A 24379-nucleotide genomic window follows, 5' to 3' on the forward strand; every position below is an offset into this window, starting at 1 on the left:
AAAAATGAGTCAGGCTTGCCCCGCTCATTCCCCACCCCCTTTCATTGCGCAGCAGTGTTGCGTTTGGGTGGGATGTGGACTTCAGCCAGTGTCTCCCATTCCTTCTCCTCTCCTCCACCCCACCCCCCAACATCACCTCATCCCCCTCCCTCTCGGCTTGCCCTGCGCGGCGGTCTGGATCGCATTTAAAACCACATGTTCCTGCGGGTGAGGAGCCGAGCAGAGGAGGCTGCAGGCTCGGACAGCAGTGGAACGGGACGGGTCGAAACAGAACAGACATGACAGCCTGCCTTTCTACCACCAGTACACATACAGCTGCAGACTGGAGGATCTGAGCTCTGTCTGGGATTGCTCTCCATTCATCTCTCGCTCTCAGGATATCCCAAGAAGTTGGGCCAGGGTTGCCATGTCTAACACCAGTGCCAGATCCAGGCTGAAGAACTGATTTCTCCCCAGACAGAGTGCTGAAACTGCCCAGACGTGTTTTGTGTTTTGTTTTGTTTTTAAAAGGGAAACCTCCATTTGGCTCTTAAGGTGTCTGCTTTCTCCGTGGGAACTGTCTGACTCGTGTGCGTGTGCGTGTTTGTGTGTGTGAGAGAGAGAGTTATAGTGACTGCGTGTATGTGTGTGGTCTTGGAGAACTCCTCAAGGAGCATTGCACCGTGTTCGTTTACTCGTGCGTGTTGTAAGGGCTGGCTCTTCACAGTAACCGATCTGCAGACTGAACCCCGGAGACACGATTGCACAATGAGGACTCTGCTTTCGATTGGGCTTCACACACTGCTGCTTCTGTATGTCAGACTGATGCTGGCTAAGGACACCCTGGCTTCCGTCAGAGTGAGTAACTCTTACCCCAGTGTACATCCAGCCAAGTCTTACCACAGCAGGCTCCTGCAATGGGCAAGAGCTACCGCTGCCTACTCACTGATAAGAATGTGTACTCCAGTGCTGACCAGTGTCAGTACTACTGCATGCCGTAAGTTAGCATTCAGAACATACTGTGGAAGTGGCGTGATTTGCCCCGCCCTGCGCACTGACACGATTACAGGTGTGTAGATTATTTCCGTTAATGTTGTCACGTGGAAAATCAGGCCAGATATCATAGAAGCTGGGTCCAAAATGATTGGTTATATCCTGTAATACTGCACCTATGTGGATAGACCGGATGAAACCAATGCTCTGAATTTGAAGAAACCTGTAGTATCTGAATTGGAGCTTACGGATCATCTACTTATTTCTGTCTTTTTTGGTTTTGTAATTAAAAAAAAAATCTTTAGGTAATATTAGTGTTAATGACAGAAATAAAGCTGTGCTGGCAGTTTAAGACTCTCTTTATCATATTTAGTTTGGCATAGTCCTCTGCCCTCTGACTGAGGCTTGCTGTGCTATTATTCCAAACCATATTATAGAGCACTTTTAAGATTTTTTTTTTCATGATGTTGTTGGGAGTGGGCTTTACACATCCAAAACTATCAATGCTATATTAGATTAATACCACCTTTATTAGAGTAATAAAAAGTGTTTTCTATTATACGTCAGCTGTTACTCATTTCAAAAACTTACAAATGGGTGTAGGTCATTTTAAAATGAAACTTTACATTTATTGAAATTAGCACTCAAGAACTGCATGCATGATGCAACCCAGAAATGAACTCTCTTGGGAGGGTTCTGCTGGAAGCTGAAGGCTTCATTCTTATATGTTCTTGTGCTTATTGTTGTGATGTCAGCCTATCAATGTGTGTAAGTAGCTGTAGGCCTATTATCTGTGTGTGTGTGTGTGTGTGTGTGTGTGTGTGTGTGTGTGTGTGTGTCTGTGTGTGTGGTTGTATGTGTGTACATGCTCCTCAGTAAGGTTTTACGCAAACATGTTGTCATGAGGGGAGGGGCAAAAGAGCGTAATAATTGATAAGCCATTACAGATCCATTCCATAAAGGGCCTGTTTGTGTACGTGTGTGGCCCAAGCCCAGAATGCTACCAGAGATCTAAAGCTTTCTTTTTATCTCTCTCTCTCTCTTTCGCTCTCACTCACTCTACATGACCCACCCTTCTTGCCATTAGTGGTCTCCACCTAAATTACTTGTCAGGGCAACTCCCAGCCGTTCTTCCTTTCTATCTTTCCTCCTTTCCTTGTTTCTTTTCTTTTTTCCATTTGCCTGTTATGCTGTTTCATTCACTCCTCTCTCACTCCTTCCTCCTGTTTTCGTTCCTTTCTTCTTTCTCTATAGTCCCCTTTCCCTTCTATTTTCCTCTGTCTCTCTCTTTTTCCTCTCTTCAACACTCTCTCTCTCTAATAACCCCTCTCCAATCTCTCTCCTTCCTCCTATTTACTTCCTCTCTAGTCTTCTCTTCCTCTTTTATTTCTCTGTCTCTCTTTCCACTCATCTCTTATCAGCCCTCTCTCCTCTCTCTTTCCTGTTTTTGCTCCTCTCTCTGTTTTCTGTCCAGCCCTCTCTCTGTCCTCTGTCTAGGCCCCTCTCTCTCTCTCTCTTTTTCTTTCTACTTCTGTCTGTTCAGCCCCCTTTCTCTCTTCCTCTCTCTCAGCAACTCTTTTTACTCTCTTTCTCCAGCCCCCTCTCTTTGCCTCTTTCATCTCTCTCTCTCTCTTTCTTTCTTTCCCCCTCATTGCCTCATAGTGTAAAGGGTGCAGCAGTCTGCTCCACCCTGCCATATTGAGCCGATCATAGCAGCCCCGCCACAGCAGGATGAGGGTTCACACAGCTCTACTATCGCACGGCAGGCTCCCCCCACCCACACCTCAGCTGCTTCACTAGTCGCTCGTGGCTTTCCTGCCTCACACATGCGTGACTGTAGCTCTCAGCCCTGATTCTTCTCCCTCAGATACGCCCAGCGTGTAGTAAACATTTGAAAACAGGCCATTGTTATTTGCCCTCTAAATTGGACGACAGACATATGAAGCCATATGTGGCAGATGGTATTGATTGAGAAGGGAAAGAGAGCTTGGGCCTGGTGGTTTTTGAGAGGTCATGGGGTGACATGAGGTTGGTGCTGGTGCCACCTGTAGATTTTTGGACAGTTCATTTCAAAGAGCCAGTGGCGTTTTGGCATTTAAAGAGTTGAGTGATGTCTATGGTCCAAAGACATGACACTAGAGCAGGGATTTTAATGACATGTTCCAGTGTCTTTAACCCGATCTCTGCCTGCCACATCTGTATAATGTTGTCACTTACCATGAACGATCACAACAATGCATTTTCTTATACTTAGACCAGAAAACTCAACTATCTGAACGCTGGCCCATATAATCAGGTGATTGTGAGTTCAGTTCTTGGTGATGCCACAGCCATCTGTGAGAACACAACTTGCTGTGCTCTCTCAGGGTGGGTGGGATGCCCCTCCTTCTCCCTACATCACTCAGTGCAATACTAGCCAACTGTTAAGCCCATTTCACTCCAGATGCAGTAACAGTGCCATGAGAAAATACACTCCTGTATTATTCATTGTAACTGTTCACACCAGCCATGTGCATCACATAGCATTTAAAGTGCAAAAATATGCTTTGGATCTATTTTTGATGCATGAGGTGTGCATACTTCTCTCTGTTGATCTATAATCACTGTAGAAATAGTAAAATGATCGCATACCTATAACGTTCCATAACATAGTAAGAAAGCTAACAACGGTCACTGCAACAAGTCACGTTTTCATTATGGGAAAATGCAACACAAACCGCTCAATGTATCTGTGTCGCGTCCGGTGTGCAATAAGCATGTCGGAGTGATTCCAGCTTACCATGCACGTTACACCACATCTGTTGTGAAATTAACTTTAGCTACTGTAACAAAACTGGCACTTAGAATTCTCCTCCAAGCATACTGTGCTGTCCACTGACATTCAAAAAATGTGGTGGCTGACTTCAATTGTCTTGGAGGAAGTATGTGCTAGCTTTAACCCTCCGAGTTTGGTAGCATCATATGACTGGGGGAGACCTAACCTGCTGGTGGAATTGGGAGTGACTAAATTGGGGAGAAAATGTATTAAAAATCCAAAAATTAAAAAAATAAAAAGACCAGAAACCCCATTGGACACAAAATTCAGTTTTAATGGAAGCCATTGGGCAGCTGCTGAATTTGTAAATATTTTTTTAAAATATGTGACAAAAAAACGCAAATTCAAAACAACAACATTTAAACAACATTTAAATAAATACTTCTAAACACATTCACAACTTAACTTGCAAAAGCGTTTGACTGAAGAATTCATGAAAATGTTTTGCAAAAGTTATGTGTTTTGCCTAAACATTTACTGACCGAAGCAACCACTGAATGGCTTCTGATGTGAGTTTTGAGTCAAAGGAGTTTCTTGTTCTTTTCTAAAATTATTGGCCATTGTATTCACGATACGTTACAGATGCAACATAAAATGGCTTGAGTTTTTCTTCAAGAGTTGAAAATCCTAAATTTATGTAAGATGTGGGTTAAGGTCGAAGTTTAGCCTTGTCATTTATATACTTGATTCTAACCTTGCAATGAACTTTTACACTAAGGCTGAATCTCAAATAGGTAGGTAGCTTGATAGAACATTATTGATCCCGAAGAAAATTGCAACGTTACAGTAGCGAAACATGTAATTGCACATAAACTTACATATATTAGTTTTAAATAAAAATACACATAAATTAGGTGAAAGAAAAATAAAATGACATAGCGTATTTACCCATGAGAGCAGGTAGTGCCCTAAATGATATGAGGTAGTTTAAATCACAATAAGTATAAACATAACGAGGAGTGGCAGCAGTATTTACAGTCTAAAGTGTGTAGTGAAAGTATCATTAAAGTAGCAGATTATGATGTATTGCACAGTATGTATTAACAAAAGAGGTGAAATAGTGATGTGAATCAGCACCATTCAGGTAGCAGGAGATCATGTCTTCCTACTCTCTACACTGTGCCCTACATAGGCAAATGAAACTATGGCTTTCTATACCCAAATAGTACACTAAATGTTAGACAGTGAGTTTGAATATAAATGGCTTTCTATTAGACATATAATGCACTATTTGGTTGGCGAAGACCTTATTGCACAATGAACACTGCACAACTTAGCGAGCAGAGAGCCATTTAAATTTAATTAGGTTCGATTCTAGTCAAGATTTATTTATATAGAGCGTTTTACAACAGGCATTGTCACAAGGCAGCTTTACAGAAAATCTGGGTCCAAGCCTCATGGGCAACAATGGCAAGGAAAAACACCCTCAGAGGAAGAAACGTTGAGAGCAACTGAGACCCTATTCTCGCGTCGACACCAGATAGTAAAACAATAACACAAGAGCAATACAAATAAAGACTCAAGATTTCACAATGAATATATAATAGTGAATGTAGAAATAAAAATATTCAGCCGGTCATTCGACAAAGTAATTTAGATTAACCAATAAAAGCCGATAACTACTGTTAGAGACCAAGCAAATGAGAAATGTCTCTATGAAAACCAAACACTGTGACTGACTAGTAACACTGTTATTGTTGCTGTTACAGTCACTGTTACTGACTACAACTGGAGGCCTATCAGAGTAACAATGGAGAGGTATATCTATGAAAACCAGTCACTGTTACTGACTAGTAACAATATTACAGTGTTACCATCACAATTACTGTTACTGTCACTGACTGCTGTTAATAAGAAATAGATCAGTGAAAACCAGTGATTACTGTTACAAGCACATCACAGTGAAAATGAAAATTTAGAGCCAGTCTTGAGAACAGTGTAGGATGAATATGTGAGGAAGTATAATATGAGGCAGGTGGACAATGTTTATGATTGAATAGTCCATGCAGACACCGGTATCATTAGGAAGGTGAATGGGCATGCAGGGGGCTCCATGGTGGTCTTTGAGATTCAGTCTGACATTTTTCTGTTTTATGGAGTGAGGTTCTTGCTTGTCAATAAAGGCCCCAACCTGGAGATTGCAGTACTATGTTCTGACCCCATAGTCTGCAGCCAGCCGGCTCACTTCATTGACCACTCACCAAGATAACAACCGTTCTCAGGTTAACCAAGTTTTATCTTTGTCATTTGTCCTTAAATTGGCTGCATTACCACATCAGCTTCAAAAGAGTGTTGTTCACTCAGTATTTTATTGGACCACAACACTGCACTGTTTAGTGCTGTCCTTGAGCCAACATACATAATTTTTCCCTAAGCCTTCAGTTGGCCTATTTAGTTGTTGTAGTGGTTGGAGGAGAGGAATACTATGTTGTAGCTGAGTGAAGAACAATGTTTTAAAGAAGGACCAGCTGTCCTTCTCTTTATTCTTTTCTGGCTAAGAGTGCTGCTGACTTTCTAAATGATTACTCTCCATTTGTTAGTAGGAGATGAGTGTTAATGACATGTGGGATTTGTGAAAGCATAGAAGATCTCTATTCATATTGTATTGCTGGCTAATTTCCCAACCAGCATTCCCTGAGTTCTGCATATTAGACTTTCTCAAACTTCTAAACAGGTGGTCCATGGGAAATACAGTCCACACACTGAGCTAATACATTCATGTTCCAACATGGATTGCATGGTCCAGCTGTCTAGGGTGGGCTGCTCCCAGGGGATGCTGTGTGTGTGTGTGTGTGTGTTGCTCCAGATGCTGGCCAGTGTAGGAACGGGTAGGAAACGATCAAACTGAGCTGATCTAACTCATAACTGATGACAGAGACAGAGTAGCTGCAGAAACAGCTGCAGCTGGTTCTTGGTGCACTACAGATTCACTGTCCAGCATTACAGTGCTAACAGAATCTAGCACTGAATGACAACTACAATGAATCATATGCTGTGGCTTTTACATTTCTGGCCAGAAATCACTACATAAAGATGTCAGAAAGGTTTTTTGGAACAGTGCCATGGAATAACTACTTGTGGTTCCCTAAAGAGCTTTTCAGTGGATGGAAGAAGCATGTTAACCCTACACATTGTAAAGCAAGCGTCACCAAATACATTTGATCTGGGGCCAAATTCTTGCAGAACAAATATTTTTTTGGGAAATTGCAACACATTTCATCATGCATCATTTGAATATATATTGTTATTTGATGGTATATTCCTCTTCTTCTTCTTCTTCTTTTTCTTGTTCTTATTTTTCCACCACTAACTCATCCCACAGTTTCAGCGAAATTGACACTGTGACACTCCAGAATGTTTGGTCTGATTTAGAATGGTGTGCCTGTATACAGCTTTTTGATCGGACTAACAATTTTCGTACTATTATTGTTAAATGATGATCTTTTCTGTCGTAAGAATAAATGGGGTGCAAAAGTTTGTGCACCCAACTTATGTTATGTTGATACAAGTCCATTAGTAACACCCAATTAATCATGTGGAGAACCATAGCAACCACCTAGCAACACCCTAGCAATCACCTGGGATACCATAGCAACCTTATACCTTATCAACCCCTTTGCAACCACCTAAAATAATATAGTCACTGTTCGGCACACCCTAGCAACCACCTGGGAACTGCTAAAGCTGTGCAGTCACGCTGCATTTTCTTCAGGAAATGCACTTTTCCTTTTTTAAAATGATCATTCATAACCGTTTTAGCAATTCAAGTAACTCTCTGATTACCAATGAAAGAACCTAACACTCATAACACATATTGCATATCAGCTAGCAAAAATGTCTGTGAAAATTGATGTTATGAACTGGCATTTCAATAAAGAATAGACTAAAAAATATGTGTTTACAAAGTCACTGTTCCTTAATCCTTAGCCCATTTATTTATAATGGCAATAGTGCATCAAGGGGGCAATAATAGCTTTACTCACTCTTCTATCTCATGAAAATATACACTCTTTTCTTTATAGATAGTTTTAGAACAGGGGTCTCCAAGCTTATCTGCAAAGGGCCGACGTGGCTGCAGGTTTTCATTCCAACCAAGCAGGAGCACACCTCAAATAACCTATCAGTTGTTTGAAGCATAAAACCAACTGATTCAACAAGTGGGATCAGATGTACTCCTGCTTGATTTGAGTAAAAACCTGGGGTTAGAGTCAAAGGCTTTTTCGCAAAATTGTATGTCAAATTTAGGAACCTTAATTTTTAAGATTGAACCAACCGAGGCTTTTAAATACAATACATTAACTGAAGCATACAGTGATTAAAAATCCTGACTTGATGTTTAACACAATACCTCGCTCATGCAGTAAAATCTCCTCAAGGCCTCTGAAGGCAATAGTGAATGAACACAATGACTAATGGAATTTCACTCATGAATCTGGAGGTCGATGATGGGGGTCTGTGAAGTTATGCTGCCCTCTTGTGGTGAGAATATGTACTTGTAATTTCAAGCAGCAGTATTTTTCTCTTCGGTTCTGCAGTGCTACGTCGTTTTTCGTGTTTTCTGATTATTTTTAGCATCATTGTCATCATCATCATCACTTTCTTACCACTCAGTCTTTGCAGCCAAGAAGTATTTAGGAACACTAATTGATTTAAAGTTGAGTTTTTAAGTGGTACAGAGTTAATTTGTACAAAAGCTAACCAACAGCTGTATTACTTGGGAAACTGATAGGGCTTGGGGTCAGTATGGACATTTTACAAAACGTCAGTCTGGAATTCTGGTATGGTAAGTGCAGTACAGAAAGCTTTAATTAAAATTGAAGTGGAAAAGTAATTGGTAAACAGCAAAGTTGTCTGAACTGTATGCCAGCCATCCATTTAAAACTGACTTTTTCAAAATTTCTGCATAATTAAATGGTTAAGATGTAAACAAAGTCATTCAGCATGGTTTGATGTGAAATGCTCCATACTAGAGAAGCTTACTGAGCCAGAATTGTTCACAGTGGTGGTGATAGGAACCAGATGTCTGAGAAGTTTAACGCCTCTAAAAGCTTCCTCACAGAAAGTTATTACATGAAATTGTTACAAATACACTGCATGTGGCCTGAGACAGTGTTTATGGTACTTTTGATAAGATTTAAAATAAAGAAGATAAAAGATTTTGGCCTAAAATGTTTTTTTTTTATTTGTTCATGGTGGAGAGGACATTATGAGGCAAAATGGGCCCCCCAAAATTATTATTTTTTTTTTTTTTCAAATTTTCCACTATTTTACCATTATCAACATTACACATAAAACTCAGAAGACACGTGTAGGTTCACTGGTGGTTTTGGATAGTAAATGAAATGGCTATATTTGTAGACATTGCAGCCCCCTGATTCTTATCACCACCACTATAAAGAAATCTAAGGCAGTCAGTTTCTCTATAATAAACTGTTTCACACCAAAGTCTGAATGACTTTGTTTACAACCCAATGATCAAATTATACATATAGATATTTTGAAAAATTGGTGGAACTCCCCTTTAACAAGGAGTGTCTCTCTTATGGCCAATGTTTTAGAGCACTAGCAGTCAAAAGTAATCTCTACAAGAGATCTTTTGTTTTATCTGCCATTCATTTTAGATGATTCAATATATACTTATTGTGGGTGACTGATTGTGTATATGACTTCTAGATGATTTATTATTCTATTCTACTCTATCACTGTTTTACTCTGCAGATAAACCAGGAGAAGTGGGAGAGGGACATTAGGTCAGCTGCCAGTTTGGACGAGTTGCTTATGCTGACTGACTTCCCAGACTGGAAGCTGTGGAGGTGTCGTCTAAAGCTGAAGCACATTGACTCCACCTCCCTCCCTGAGTTCCGATCAGCATCAGCGGGATCACACAGATCCACTCGCTTTGCTGCCAATTCATACAGCCTGGAAATACTCAAAGGTAGTTGTGCCAGATAAAGAGTACACAGACGCGCACACATATACATTCCTTAGACATAGTCTAGTAACAGTCCAGCCCTGCAAGGCCACACACATAGTGGCTGTGTTGCATAGTTCTGCTTTGCAAAAGAAGAGACAGGAAATTTTGATTTAAGGACACAGAAAAAGCAAAATGTTAGCAAGTCCCATAAAGACTTAAACATGGTGTCCAACTGGGTTCTTTCCAAGCCACAGCTCTTCCAAATTATTCTGAATGCTTGAAGGCCTTGTTAAGTACACTGGAAAAAGACTGCTTTAAATTTACTTGATTCAGCTATGTACATTGGTTCTGCATGAATGAAATACATTACAGGAATGCAATGTGTTGGTCTTACTTTTAACAAGAATTGTGTTAATGTACTGTACTGTATTCATGTAGAACCAATAAACACATTTGAATAAAGTAAATTCAAAGCGACCCTTTTAAGTTTAGCTGATATGTTGAATTGTGCTTAAGATATTAAAGATTTTGCTAAACTGTTGAAGCTTTGTGGCACATTTAGACTGTTTTTGCACAGCTGAGGCAGGCTTACTGCAATCTTTAATGATCAGTTACCAAAATAATTGAGTCAGTGTGTAAAATTGGTAGAGAGTCCCCAAAAGGTTGGAGCTGTAATTGTTAGCAAAGTTGTGTGTTCATGGTCATATTTAATTTCTCATCATTTTGTGTTTCCCAGCCATTGACGAGGAATGGCAAAAAACCCAGTGTATGCCCCGGGAGACGTGTGTTGATGTGGCCAAGGAACTGGGCACAACCACCGCCATGTTCTTCAAGCCCCCTTGCGTCTCTGTTTACAGGTGTAACGGCTGCTGCAACAAAGAGGGGGTCACCTGCCGTAACACTAGCACCACCTACGTTAATAAAACAGTACTGATTTACCCTTCTTAATTAGCTTTCTCACTTAATTACTTCCTTATCAGAGCCCTGGCCTATGGCGTGTGTAAAATAATCCACTGACTGAAATCATGCAAGATGTGATGTTGATCCAAAGACATTTGTGAGTTTGCATGGAAGACATAAATAATAATGCTGCGCTCAGGGCAACCGAACACTTGGGTTTTTCAAAATCTTAGCTTTCTACATCTCAAATGTTCATGCAATTTTGAACGCTATCATACCCAAACATCAACCCAAAAGGGTGCCTAAAAAGCATAAAACATGCTAATACTTCTTATTTTATTGGCAGCACAAGTCTAGAGTTCAGAGTAGTGCTCTTTTGAAACCCCAGCTTGCAGAATGCTAATTATGAGTCAGTCATGACTTTTATAGCTATTTTAAAAATATATATATTTTTTGGGGTATTCACACTGATTCCCAGAAATCTTACTTTATTTTAGCATTTCTGCTTTTTTATTAGGCCTGTTTAATGTTTCAACCCTACTACCGCCTCTATGAAGTTGGAACCGTCATAATATTATTATTATAAAATTTTTTAGACTCAGTAGCTCACAAATTTTTTGGTACACATTCCTTGCATATACACTAATTGTACATTTTATCAGGTCCACTCAGTCCATCAGTTTCTCTGCATATTTTGTCAGCCTTCATTTACCCTGTTCTTTAATGGTTAGGACCCCCACTGAGCATGGGTGGTGGATCATCCTCAGCACTGCAGTGACACTGACATGGTAGTGGCATGGTATTATGTGTAGTGCTGGCATGAGTGGATCAGACACAGCAATGCTGCTGGAGATTTTAAACAGTTTCTAAAAAACAGATTTTAAACAGATTTTAAAACGTTTCTGGCCACAGGATGGTGTATGCTGAATGTCACTACAGTGGTGGACCCGACCATTAATAAACAAGGTAAAGAGAGGCTAAAAATTATGCAGAGAAACAAATGGACTACAATCTGTACAGTACAACTTAATGGTAAGTGGACCTGATAAAATGGACCTCTTTGAGATAATTGGCACTGTAGCATTTTGAAGCCTTGCACTGTTTGTTAATTATAAGGCATTCTTCTGTGTAGTTAATTTAAGATTCTTCCACATTTCTATATTTGGGTGCACTTTGGGATTTCTAGTGATTGTTGGCCTTCTTCCCTGCAGCTCCTGAGCGTCATCCCATTTGAATACGGGCCGGAGCCGATACTGGTAAAAGTAGCCAATCACACGGAGTGTAAATGCCAGGAACCACAACTGATTCGGAGACATGTGCACCCCCACAGCAGTGGGTCAGTACCAGCACCATTATCTCAAAGAACATCACCTTACTTTGATCAGGGCATTGAAACCTTAGGGCTCAAAGTGTGCACAGTTCAGATCTTTTCCTTTTCCAACACAGTTAATTATCGTGTGTCTTAAATTGAATGCAGATAAATAATTAATTACTCTTTGTGGAGAAAAATGGGTGATGAAATTAGATCATAAAAGGGGAATAAATTCACTAGAACAATCCTAACAGAAAAACATGTGACCTTAGATGTAAACAAAAAATGCATGCAACCTTGGCAGCATAAAATTAAGCTGTTAACTGCCAAATAACATCTAAAAGAAGCAGGCAGCATATTACACATTTCAAAATTTTAAACACCTACATTTAAAATATATTTTAATAATATTGAAGTATTTGTGATAACATACATATGAATGTTGAAAGTTTGGTGATTTCACTACCATCTTGAATGTTTCAGTTGGTTTGTGCCTCAGCGCACTCTAAATTACACTGCATTGGTTAGGGAACACATTTGTCTCCTGCATTTTCTTGAGGGTAATGAGGAGTAGGACGTTACAATTCTATAGAACACATTCTGTAGTTGAACACCTATAAAATGGCTGAATCCCTGGTTAGTTTACTGATGAAGAACAATCATGGGGTTCTCCCCCATGGAAATTTGGCCTTTAGAGACTTTAATGACCACCATGGTAGTTTTATCCATATTTTTACATAATAAACTTCTATATGAATGCAAAGATTACAATATAATACATCAGATTATGTAGTTTGCTGCAGTATTATTGCAATAGTATTTAATATAAATTATTATCCACCAAATTGTGAAAATTATAGTTATATGCAAAAGTTTAAATACCCTGGTCAAATTAGATGTTTGTTCAGTTTGAGTTTGTTGTACAAACTTAAATTGAACAAACTTAAACAAAAAACTTTAAGTGCACACATTCTGTTTATTTGCTGGGTTTAACATAATGGGCCAAATCTCAATTATTTTATTTTCTATCATTAATTTTTCCCCCAACAATACATGTAATTTGATCTGTAGCCTTATGTCTGTGGCTTGTGGCTTGGTTTAAAAGGTTATAAAGTAATTAAATAAAATGGCATGATAGTCACTTTAGCCAATTTTCCTCCTCCAAAACAGATCTGACAATGGCAAGTGGACAAGGTAATTTTATTAATGTAGTATGTGGCTGAAAGACATCATCTGAGCGCCTCGTAGACCAATTAAGGAAGTTAACCTCCACAACCCAGTGTAATGTCCATGATCACTCAGAGCTTCATCTCTGAACACTGTGTATCTGTGTGTGTGAATTACAGGTGCTCCCCCATCCGACAGTTAGGCGACTCCAGGCGGCTTTGTGATCGAGGGTTGATATGGGACTGTATGGAGGGTCGTTGTGTGCCTTACCCTTCCAGTAACCAAGGTCAGTACAGTACGTGCCAAAAGCATCCAGCCTATTGAAATATTTTTGTCTAGGCTTGCCGCCCTCAAAGATTGGCCTTAAGACTCAAAAACTGGCCAAGGTCTCGCTTAAATATCCATATCTATGGTGCTGATTGAAGGCCACTGAAGTTATATCTCACTCCATTTGAATGTTAACAGTCCGTTATCCTTATGTCTGGACAGAAATTTCCCCCACCACTAAGGCAGAGGACTGTGAAATTGATGTAGAGCGTTGTGAATGTATTCCAAAAGAGACAACGCCCAAACAACAGTCTCCACTGTGTCCTTCAAACTACACCATGTGTGCAGCCAAAAGCAGACAATTCAACCAGACATAGTGCAGGTAACACATATATTTGCAGACTGCATTTTGTACCTGAATCTATGACTCATCCATATTCTGCTGTAAATCTAGAATGTTGAGAAAGCAGCATGGTGCATATTAACTGCTAAGTCTGTCACAACAATCCCCTGAGTGCAGTTATTTAAGCTGATCGCAGTTAATTTCCACACTTTAGCTTTCACAATTGTACATTTACTTCAAATAATGTCAATTGGATGGGTTTTTGTCCAAAGGGCTGAATGCATGTAGATAAAGGAAAACAGAAAACAAATTTAGACATGTCATGGGTCTTATGAGAACAAAAGTATTTACTTCTGAATTGGTGTTGTAACACCTTTAGAGCAGAGCAGTCAGTAATGTTCGCTTATGTAAACTCGAGCTGTATTTGTCCACAGATGCAAGTCTTGATGGTTGCTATCAACAGATTTATCTGTTTGGGAAGGGGTCAGAAACACAACCAATGTTAAAAAATGTTTTTCTGCATGTTGTGTCTACATTTCTACCAGTCAATCTTCCAAATTCCCACACCCCCAAATCTTACATAGTGCAACTTTAAATGAATTATTTATATTGCCAGCTAAAATTTAATGGTCATGATAAAACAATCTGAAAGTGACCTGCTTTGATCCCTCCAACAAATTGTAATAAATAGCAATACAACAAACTACATAGTAACTTATTGTAACTTATTTTGGCCGATACACACTTGTGGGATAAAGTGTTTTAATTATTCAGATAAAAGGTACATTTTAGCTCATCTCATCACGGTTTCTGTGCTAATCTTGTGTTTTCTTCACAGCTGAGCAAGAAAGCGAGGGCAGGTGCACATGACGAGCACAACCTCCTGACAGTCTGCTTCTGCTGGAGCAGGAAACAAAGATACATTCTTATTTATTTACGTTATTATTTATAACATTGCCTTATGTACACAAGTATGTAACATTTAACCCCATTCACACTATTAACATGACTGTGTTAATTTTTTTAACATGCAAAAAAACATTCCAGTTTAATCATGGTATGTAAATAATATGCCAAACATGTTCCTATGCACTGTGACTATAAAATATAACAATGCCTTACATTAAAGAGTGGTATACATTAAGTTATTGTTACAAAAATGTGTTTTTAAACACTTGACAACATACTTGCAGTAAACAGTGATTTAAAAAGCAATTCTTGCGGTAATTATATTATTTTATATATTGACATTAAGTGAGCCTTATTAGTCCCACAACAGGGAAATTTCACCTCCACATTTAATCCATCCATGCAGTGAAATACCACATACACACTAGGGGGCAGTGAACCTGGAGTGGTGGGCAGCCCTATCCACAGCGCTCGGGGAGCAGTTGTGGTTTAGGTGCCTTGCTCAAGGGTACTTCAGTCACATACTGTCAGCTCAGGGGATCGAACCGGCAACCTTCTAGTCACAAGGCTGGTTCCCTAATCCATATAAATGCATGCATGTGTATATATTCATGATTATTGGAATTCAACATTGTTTCAGTTTATTGTCATAAACTGTCATATTTATTTCTTATATTTGACTCACTATCATCTGAGTGAACTGCTGGAGGACTTGATAGATTTTAATATGACACTAATGTCATTCTAGAGCATTTGTTGGAGTTCAGCAACAGGACATCGGGCAAAGTAGGATAAATAAGTGTCATGCTCTATGAGTGACCAGAACCTATCAAATGTAACTATCATGAATAATTACCACAAGGGTGCTTGTCTTTGGGCATTTGTTTTCACTGGCCTAGCATCGTAGTTGTGGATGTGATCAAAATTTGAAATCGGTTTGAGACAACTGACAAATCAGAATGTCTTATACAGATATATAAAGAGGTATACTTAATTACAAAATTATATATAATTATTTGACAGATTGGGTTTTGAGTTTTGTCCCACTTGCTAGGAACATGCTATGAAAATTGGGACATGGTTTTCATGTAAAGCGGTATACTTTTAAAAGCCATTGTGTTCATTATCACATTTAGCAAGAGCTATGTATATACAAACATACTTAAGCCCGTTATGGAATAACCTGACTTAAATGAACTGGTAAAACCGAGGAAAAGGATATTCCATAACAGGCTTAATTATTATTAATGTTTTAAAAATGTTCACATTGCATCATATTTAGCACTATGACTCTTAAAGCAGAACATTCAGGGACAAGGCACAGAAGACAGAGAGTTAAAAAAGCCGTAAGGAAAAGGGCAATGTTGACATCATTAAAGAGTGGACAGAAGTAAGGGTCAGGGAGAAAGCCTCTGATGTGGTTTATGACAACTCACATAAACACGAGATATGTGCATATACAGATGGTTGACAAATTAAAGGAAAAAATAAACATACAGAGCAATTAGCAACCTACACTATGCTCTGTGGCATGTATAAAAATGCTAAGCAGGCACAGTTGCCCTTGATTTTGCATCAAGATTGGCAAGAGGTTGGTATAGTGTGGTAAGTAACACCTTTGCCTTCTACGCTGTAGACTGGGATTCAATCTCCCACCTGGGCCAGCACCCTACACTATATCAATAAGAGTCCCTGGGCAAGACTCCTAACACTACCTTCTCTACCTGTGTAAAATGCTCAAATTGTAAGTCGCTCTGGATAAGACTGTATGCCAAATGCTATTAATGTAAAATTAAAAAGTGACTTTGAAGGAGCATTCATTTTTGAGGCAGGATCTTCAGTTACAAAGACTGCTCAGTTAGCAACTGTGTCAATAAGAACAGTGACTAAAGTGAAATCTGGATTTAGATCTGTGGGAATTAGTAAATAGGGTTGGAAATTGTGGTCAAAAGCGTGCATTTGATGTCACAGATCCTTGTGTCTTAGTGTGACTGAGAATGTCAATGCAGGACTTGATCAGACTTTGGTAACATAGAGAGGAACATTATAGTAGGGTTGCAATGCATAAACACCTTGTTACAAAGACAAGTGGAAATTTGAGAGTATAGTGGTGCAAGAACAACTGGTCTGCAGAGATGTGGAAAAAGTGATACAGTCAAATGAGTCAACTTTTAGCATATTCTCCACAAGTAAGTGCATGTGTAGCATAAACCAAGAGAACAATGAATATTTGATAGCAGTGCCTTTATTGAGTAGAGACAGGTGAGATAGAACACAGAAAACAGAAAAGTGCACATATTATTGGGTTTATAAAATGAGGACTAAGACACACAGCTTTATAGCGTTTCACAGTTACATATTTTTAGGAATTTACATTTATTTGAACAAATCTATAGTCTTAATCTTAGTCTTGTAGATAGTTGATGTTTTTCTAATGGCATCATTTGTAGAAAGTGCTTTAGCATAGACCACAACAGGGTTAATTAATCTGAGATTTGTATGAGATTCTCATGGCCCACACAACTGACCACAAAAACTTCCCACAAGATTTCACCAGCCAGATCATTTAAAGTCATTGGCGTAGGAACCGGGTGGGGTGGATTCATTTCGGTACCCCTCCCAAAATTGGAAACAGTTGCATTTGTCCCACTCAAAAATCATTGAGGGTGAAAACACTGTAAGTTTTATTTTGAGAATGTGACACCAACGGTAGCATGTTTTGCCAGTTAATCAGACAACCTTTCCATTTCATAATATGTTGTGTGTTGGGCAGCACTGGGCCTTCTTTTAGCTTTTGTTAAGGCTCGTGTTGAGGTGCCTGTTCAAAAAAGAGGTTTTGCAAAAGAATGCGTGTCAAAATTGCTTCATCGGAGCGTCAGGTTGGTAGTGAATAGCTTTCAGCAGATTTGAACTCGAGGTCAGTAATGAGAGTACAATTAATAGCAATTATAACTATGAAAACAGCTTGTGTATAATATATATATATATAGTAGCAAATGTAAACATCAAGCTGTCTCAGAAAGCTCTTATAAAGTTCCAGCTCGTCAATGATGTGATAAAACTCTCCAAGCTTCTTTCACTTTCTTTTACAAATTCTGAGTGAGAAAGCAATAAATGGTCAAACAACTTCTTACTTGTTCCTTTCAGAAAACAGTCTAAAGTGCCCAACAGTAAATATGTTGTAGTAGTGTAAGCTAGCTAGCTAACTAGTGATTAGCCATATCTATGGCGATTAGCTACATTTGTAACAAACACAATATGATAAAGAAGCACAGGATTTAATTAAATGCAGAAAGTATTTTTTTTATTATTATTTAAACAGACAGTGTTTCTGTGATCATGACAAAATGAAGTTAGCCCAGCAGCTTCCCTGTAAAACACGCATGGTTGTTCCAGAGAAGATGAGCCAAAGGTGAGTTCACGAAAGTAGATTGGGGTTCCACCCAATAAACCATTTGTTCAGCAGTTTCCATATAAATTATTATATTTAAATATTTTTTCATATTTCAGTTTTTCTCTTTTACATTTCTCTCCAATTTCGCTGTTTTGAGCATAGACTAAGTTAATGTCTAATCCTTATTAAAGTACCACAAGACCGATGATTCAAAGCACATTTCCTTATGGTCAGCTGTTTAACCCTTAAATGTATACCAACCAATCTCATAAAGAATTACCACATAATAAATACATTATATTACTTTCTTTTTGGTGGGGGGGTGGAGTGCTGGGCACATTACTTTCAAATTTTGCCACTACACCCCTAGTAGATGGTCCAGCTTTGGGATCTTTCCTTTTGAAAGACCCTGTTTGTAACCATTTATGCATTATGGATGAATTCCTTACAAACAAAAAGAGAAACATTTTAGTTTGATTTGAACTGAAAATTAAATATGGCTTGCATTTTGCCAGACAAATGAGGTAAAAAAAAAACAAATAATTAAAAATCTGCCGTGGCCCCCTAGCAGGAGTAGTTTTAGACAAGTAGACAGTCCTGTTTATTTTTCTGTTGAATCTTGTTAACCTAGTAATTTGAGGGTTAATATCAAAGCATGTGTCTTATTGCATCCAGGAACACTTTGATCTTATAATCATGTTCAGTGGATCAGAACCTCTTAACATGTCTAAGGTCATATAGGGTCAAGACTAGCTTTCAGCCTCTGATTTTATGGAGCTGTGTACTAAAGTAACCTAAAGCAGTTTTCACAGCCATTTAGAAAAAAGAGCAAAAGACTTGACAGTAAAGGTTATTCTCAGCATACAGCAATTCTAGTGTGGATTCAAGTTGACATTCAGGTTGTTATTGGATAAAAACGCAGCCTCATTATTCTACTGAGCCTCTCACCGGCTGTGGCTTGATTTATTATAGCAGAGGTTGGCAGAGGATATGTTTTTTCCCCTTTCTCGTACAGTAAAAAAGTTATGAATTGAATTTATTTGATTGAAATGTGCACATTGTTTCCACAAAAACATACATAGATCAACACATCTGTTGCCAAGAGAAATACAAACTTGCATTGATTTAGTATATTTTATCCATGCAGAAATTATTTAAACAATTTGAACCAAACAATTTCTGTACGTCACAGTGTAAAATATGAAAATGTCCATGTGGTTGTGCTGCAATAGATTGATTTCAGACTGAGCCATCTCATGTCTACCTACGATTTTTAGGTCCAGAAAAAAGGACATTAAAGAATAGACTGTATGGGTGTTGCTCCATGGCTTGCTGAGCGAGCCATCTCCTTTTAAACACACTCTATACATTTAGACATAGAATGTATGAAGAAGTAAATAAAACATACATGCACTGAACGTGGTCTGTCTTGAAGGTCTCAGCGAGTGAATCATCTGTTTGAATGCACAGCCACAAAAACAAAAAGCAGGAGGGACAGAAAACAGGCCTTGGCAGGCTCTGCTGGTTGTGATATTACCAATATTGTTACAAACACATTTCATCAGGATCAGTCATTTTTAAAAAACAAGTAATATAACCTTTTCTGCTACAACTGGAATCAAACAGTTTGTTTCTTGCACTTACGGAACAACTCAACCAAAACTGGAAACTAGCAGTTGTAACTTTGCTAGAAAAGTCAGGCCTGTTGACTCAAACACAATGTTCAAAACCATTCTATGTATTCAAATTGGTTTTCCAACATAAATGGATAAAAATATCTAAAAATGAACACACTTTTGTTTTGTACACTTTTGTCCACAAGGTGGAACTGCAAATAATCAACACTATGAAATTGAAAAACATAATTTCTTGCCAAATAAGTTGATAAATAAAAGCTTTTTCACTAAGTTCCAAAATTTGTTTTAAATGTATATGATATAAAATTATTTTGTTGTTTACTTTGACTAGCATACTTGTAATACTGTGTTACAAACTCACTCAAGCTGTATTTTATTAACTGACCAGGGTAGTTCACATTATGAGTAGGGGTTTTATGCTTTCAAGCTGTTATAGGCACCAAGAGGGTGATTAAATAATATATACACAACTCAGTAATCAAAAACACTTATGATAAAAAGGTGATTGCTTTTGTTGGTATTGGGTGAAGCTCTCCAATGTGTGTCTGATTGCAGATGGTGTTGCTATTGGAATAAGAAAAGGTGACCAGCAGCATGTTCTAATTGAGTCTGTTTAAACTTGCCCCCCAAAATAATGGCATTTTCACACCGGGAAGTGCGGTACGGTCTGGTATGATTACAAATCTGTGATCATGCGTTTAGTCATAAAGTAACTGTCCTGAATTTGACCACCTATCTCACTGAGGTACCACACGTGCTGAGCTGGAACATATGAGTAAAGCTAGAAATGGTGCAAACCGCTGATGTGCGGTGTCGCTGGAGGCAGATGACCATTGTAAAACAATACTAGCTAGCCAGAATTGCTGTCTGTGACTTTTCAAATAAAACCAAATGCAGAGTAAAAGGTAAACCATGGGTTTATGTGAGAAATCTAAAAATAACTCTATCCACTTTTGTTAGTTTTGTTGTGTGATGGGAAACAGACTCAGGAACTCAAGCAGGGTATAGATAGTTTTGGTTTCAGATTTGTAACCGCACTGTGCTGTATTATACTGCAAAACGTCAAAAGTGAATAATCAGTCATTTCTTCCATACCGTGACAAATATCAGAGTGAAACACAGCAGCAGTGAGGGTCTCTGAGGTAGCTGAATATTTAGCTCTATGATAAGTAGGGGTGGTGGGAGAGGAAGTGAAACATGGTTTTGGTTCATTTTAGAGTTCATTTAGAGCATCAATCATGAATTTTCATGGCTGATTTGAGTTCCAGTTTCTTTACAGACAAATTAGCTAATAGTTGATATTTTTTATTTTATTTTATTTTAACCTGAAGCACAACCTGAAACACACTAGCACATTTCCTGCACTTTTTATTAGCCAAACATACCCAGCTGTGACTGTGTCTTAAGATGTCTTGACAGTATTTATAAGATGTCTTGAGACATTATCTTATGCCAAGACATCTCAAGAACGTCTTAAGACGTATGAGTGAAGCCACTGTCTTTGTCTTGAGACATGAAAGTTAACGTCTTAATACAAAGAAGTAATTATTTTGTGTGTCTTGAAGATGGGGCATGACTTAAGACATCACTTTGTCTTAAGACACAGAGATGTTGTGTCTTAAGACAGTTCAGTTGTGACCAAAGAGTGGTCCATTACAAAAAGTCCTGTGGTATGAGTGTGGTATTCCTGTGGTACTGCCAAACTGAAAATTACAACAGAGGATTACCAGGACTACCACAGCACTGCCTAATGTAAAATATAATGAGAATATAACAAGTATGTCCTCAAGAAACAGCCTGCTGTAATGTTATGGTTTTTGTGTGATATTACTAAAAGAACATTCACTAAGGTTTTACTTGCTGTACTTTTGTGATTCTTTTTTTGTATGTTTTGTTTTTTGATTATTGCAGAAATGTGTTTACAGCAGCAAAAGAGCAAAATAAAAAATAAATTCTTTAACCATTTACTTTACCTTAAAATGTTTAAACTCGTTTCCTTATATCATTGAAGTTCATGGCAGAATAACTTTTAATTCATCTCCATTGGTAAATTTTAGAATCACAGTCAGTCACAGCCTTTTGCTCATTTGCAGAAAACATGCTATGATTAACACAACATTGATCTATTTTCAAATGTACAATTGTAACCAGAGACAACAAGCTAGGAACCAAGATAAAACAACTTTGAGCTAATAGGAAGTAAGTGTACTTAACAGCTAACCTGAGTACTTTAGAGATCACATACCACCAAAACTTAATGCAGAAAAAGCACTTGGGTCACTCTCTTCAACATTTACATTTCTGTTTATTTTCTTAAGTAGATCAGGGCTGCCCAAAGTTAGACCATTAGGACTTTTAATTTGGCCCAACAGAAGGAGAGAACAAACTTTTTATATACCATGTAACTTTCAAAATTATTATCTCCAGGTATTTGGAAAACACAAACAATAATAAACAAATGTATTGGAGTAGTAATATAAAGACCTATATTGTTTCACTACGTAAAATTACATAATAAACAGATTTTTGTTTAAATGTCCAACTTCTGTCCAGTTTCTCGCGTCGCTAACGCGGGCAGTTTTATCGAGTTTGTTTAGCGAGTGTTAAACCTCGATAAGACAGTCTCTTACATTCCTTACTAAGACAGCGCCGCCTGCCGGGTGACGCTTTCAGCTCCCAAAAACGAGTATTTTCAGCTGCGTAGCTGACTGACGTTAACTGACTGGACCGAGTGGAGTGGCGACTGGAGTTACGACTGCAACTGTCAGAATCTGCTTTTAAAAGGTGAGTAGTGACAAAATGAGATAAGCAGCCTCACTAACAGTCAGCTGGAGTAATCTCTTTTTTTCTATATTTCTGGGTCGATCTGCCGTGTGACGACACCTGCGGTAGGTTAGCATATGTAGTTAGCTAGCTAGCAAGCGGCTAAGCGGCTTGTTTGTTTACGCCTCGCGGCTGCGTCAGATGTCGCTTAGCACCCGCTCTCAGCAGCGCCCTGTAACCATAGTGACCGCCCAGCTTCAGCTCTGTACAGCCGTCTCATCCCAGCAGTGCAGCCACGGAGGCTCATAAGGTTTGGAGTATAGACAGGTGAGATACTGTGCCGGTGTGCAGCAGAATCAGTCAGTTGAAGCATTGAGGTAGCTGGAACAAATGAAAGGCTGCCTCAGAATTAAATCTAAGACTGATCACAGTGTAACAAGGTTAGCACACTGAAAAACACAACAATGAAACTGAACATAATCCGTCAGTCTGTGTAGTTCAGAGAGGGTAGTAATAATTTTAATTTGCTCAGTTACATTTACTCTAGTAACGTCTTGGTGGATTTGTACTTTCCAGAATATTTTTAAAAGATATTATTTGTGCTTTAGATTAATAATCTATGTTTTACTCGGCTACATTTTAGTCAGTAATATATAATGACCAGTTTGTTTTGTGTTTAAGTTCATTGTTATGCCTTGCTGTTATTGTTTCGCTGCATTTACCTCATGTGTCTGTTTTGTTTTAGACGTTTCTCATCGGAAATCATCTGAAGCTGAGCAACTGGTGAGACTTAAGTTTTATTTTTTAAAATAAAACTATATGAATGTCAGACAGATGCTTAGAATTGGTGGGTATTCCAAACAAATATATTTCATGAAGTATTTATGGTACTACAGAAGAGCAGAATGTTTAGGTAACGCTGGGTTAGAGTACTCAAGTATCTGTGCTTTGTTCATTCAGTTTATTAATATGTTATTTGCCACTACAGCTGTGTTCAAAATATTGATATGGCAATATCACCAACACTGTATCAATATTTATAAATTTACTTCTTCACGGTGTTTTAATGTGTAATACTGCAAGTCTCAGAGCCCTACAATTTATAGCATACAGCATGTGGTAAACATGATCTAATAGAGTTTAGCTCTTATTAATAATCATTTCATGTAATAATTCTCTGTGAGAGAGATTAGAGGCATTGAACTCTTCAAACGCCTGGTTCTTGTCACTGCCACTGTGAACAACTCTGACTCTGTAAGTTTTTCCCCAGTGGAACATTTCGTATCAGACTACTTTTTTGCATCTTAATGATGAAGTTGTGCAGAAACAATGGTGGAATTCTCCTTTAACACAGCTTTTAACAGATACAGATATCAGTACTAAGCTCACACCTGCCTCAACAGCAAATGATCATTTCTGTCACGTGTTGACTTTGGCATGTTAGAGGATGAAAACAATAGAATTGTGCATTATCTAATCAGTTATGTTGTTTTCAATCCTTCCAAAGGAACATCCTCTCCTTCCAAAGGAACATCCTCTCTTTCATCCTCTCTCATCCAGTATGGTGGCAGTCCATATCATTCTCAACACTCAACTGTGCTCTTACCCAAGTGGCCTCATCTTGATGCTTCTTTCATCACACTGAACATCATTGCCTGAGCATCAGCTGTGCTTGTGAGCTGGGTGCAACACTGGAGTACATGCATAGGTATTATTTAAAGCCTAGTCACATTTCTTTGTGTACTGAATGCCTGAGTCAATTTTAGATGAGTAAAAGTATGTATACTGTACATTGTGTTCTACATATAAAGGGAATATATAATATAAAGGGCTTTCCCTTTCATTTAGTGTGTTATGTAGCTTTTTGTGCATGTAAATGCAAAGATACAAAGCTGAAAGTTCAAGCCAGAGGGAGAAACTCTCTCCCACAGAAACCACTTTTCTCAGCTGCCTGAGGGCTGGAGTTAGTTGGAACTCCAGCTATTT

The 24379-nt window shown here is 38.5% G+C and overlaps 1 protein-coding gene across 2 annotated transcripts; it reads left to right on the forward strand.

Annotated features, from left to right (window-relative positions):
- The first annotated feature begins 57 nt into the window (after positions 1 to 57).
- On the forward strand, positions 58 to 14834 carry vegfd (vascular endothelial growth factor D). 2 transcript variants are annotated; one of them, XM_036563155.1, is made up of 7 exons: positions 58 to 837; positions 9506 to 9722; positions 10438 to 10628; positions 11813 to 11937; positions 13260 to 13366; positions 13570 to 13729; positions 14529 to 14834. In XM_036563155.1, the coding sequence occupies exons 1-6, from the start codon at positions 622 to 624 to the stop codon at positions 13722 to 13724; spliced, it is 1011 nt and encodes a 336-aa protein (XP_036419048.1). In that variant the 5' UTR covers positions 58 to 621; the 3' UTR covers positions 13725 to 13729; positions 14529 to 14834. The 2 variants fall into 2 exon arrangements, with proteins under 2 accessions (XP_036419048.1, XP_036419049.1); XM_036563156.1 differs by lacking the exon at positions 13570 to 13729 and having other exon boundaries at positions 59 to 837.
- Positions 14835 to 24379: the final 9545 nt, after the last annotated feature.

This window comes from Colossoma macropomum, unplaced genomic scaffold (genome assembly GCF_904425465.1).
Source record: "Colossoma macropomum unplaced genomic scaffold, Colossoma_macropomum, whole genome shotgun sequence".
In the NCBI taxonomy this organism is placed as follows: Eukaryota; Metazoa; Chordata; class Actinopteri; order Characiformes; family Serrasalmidae; genus Colossoma; species Colossoma macropomum.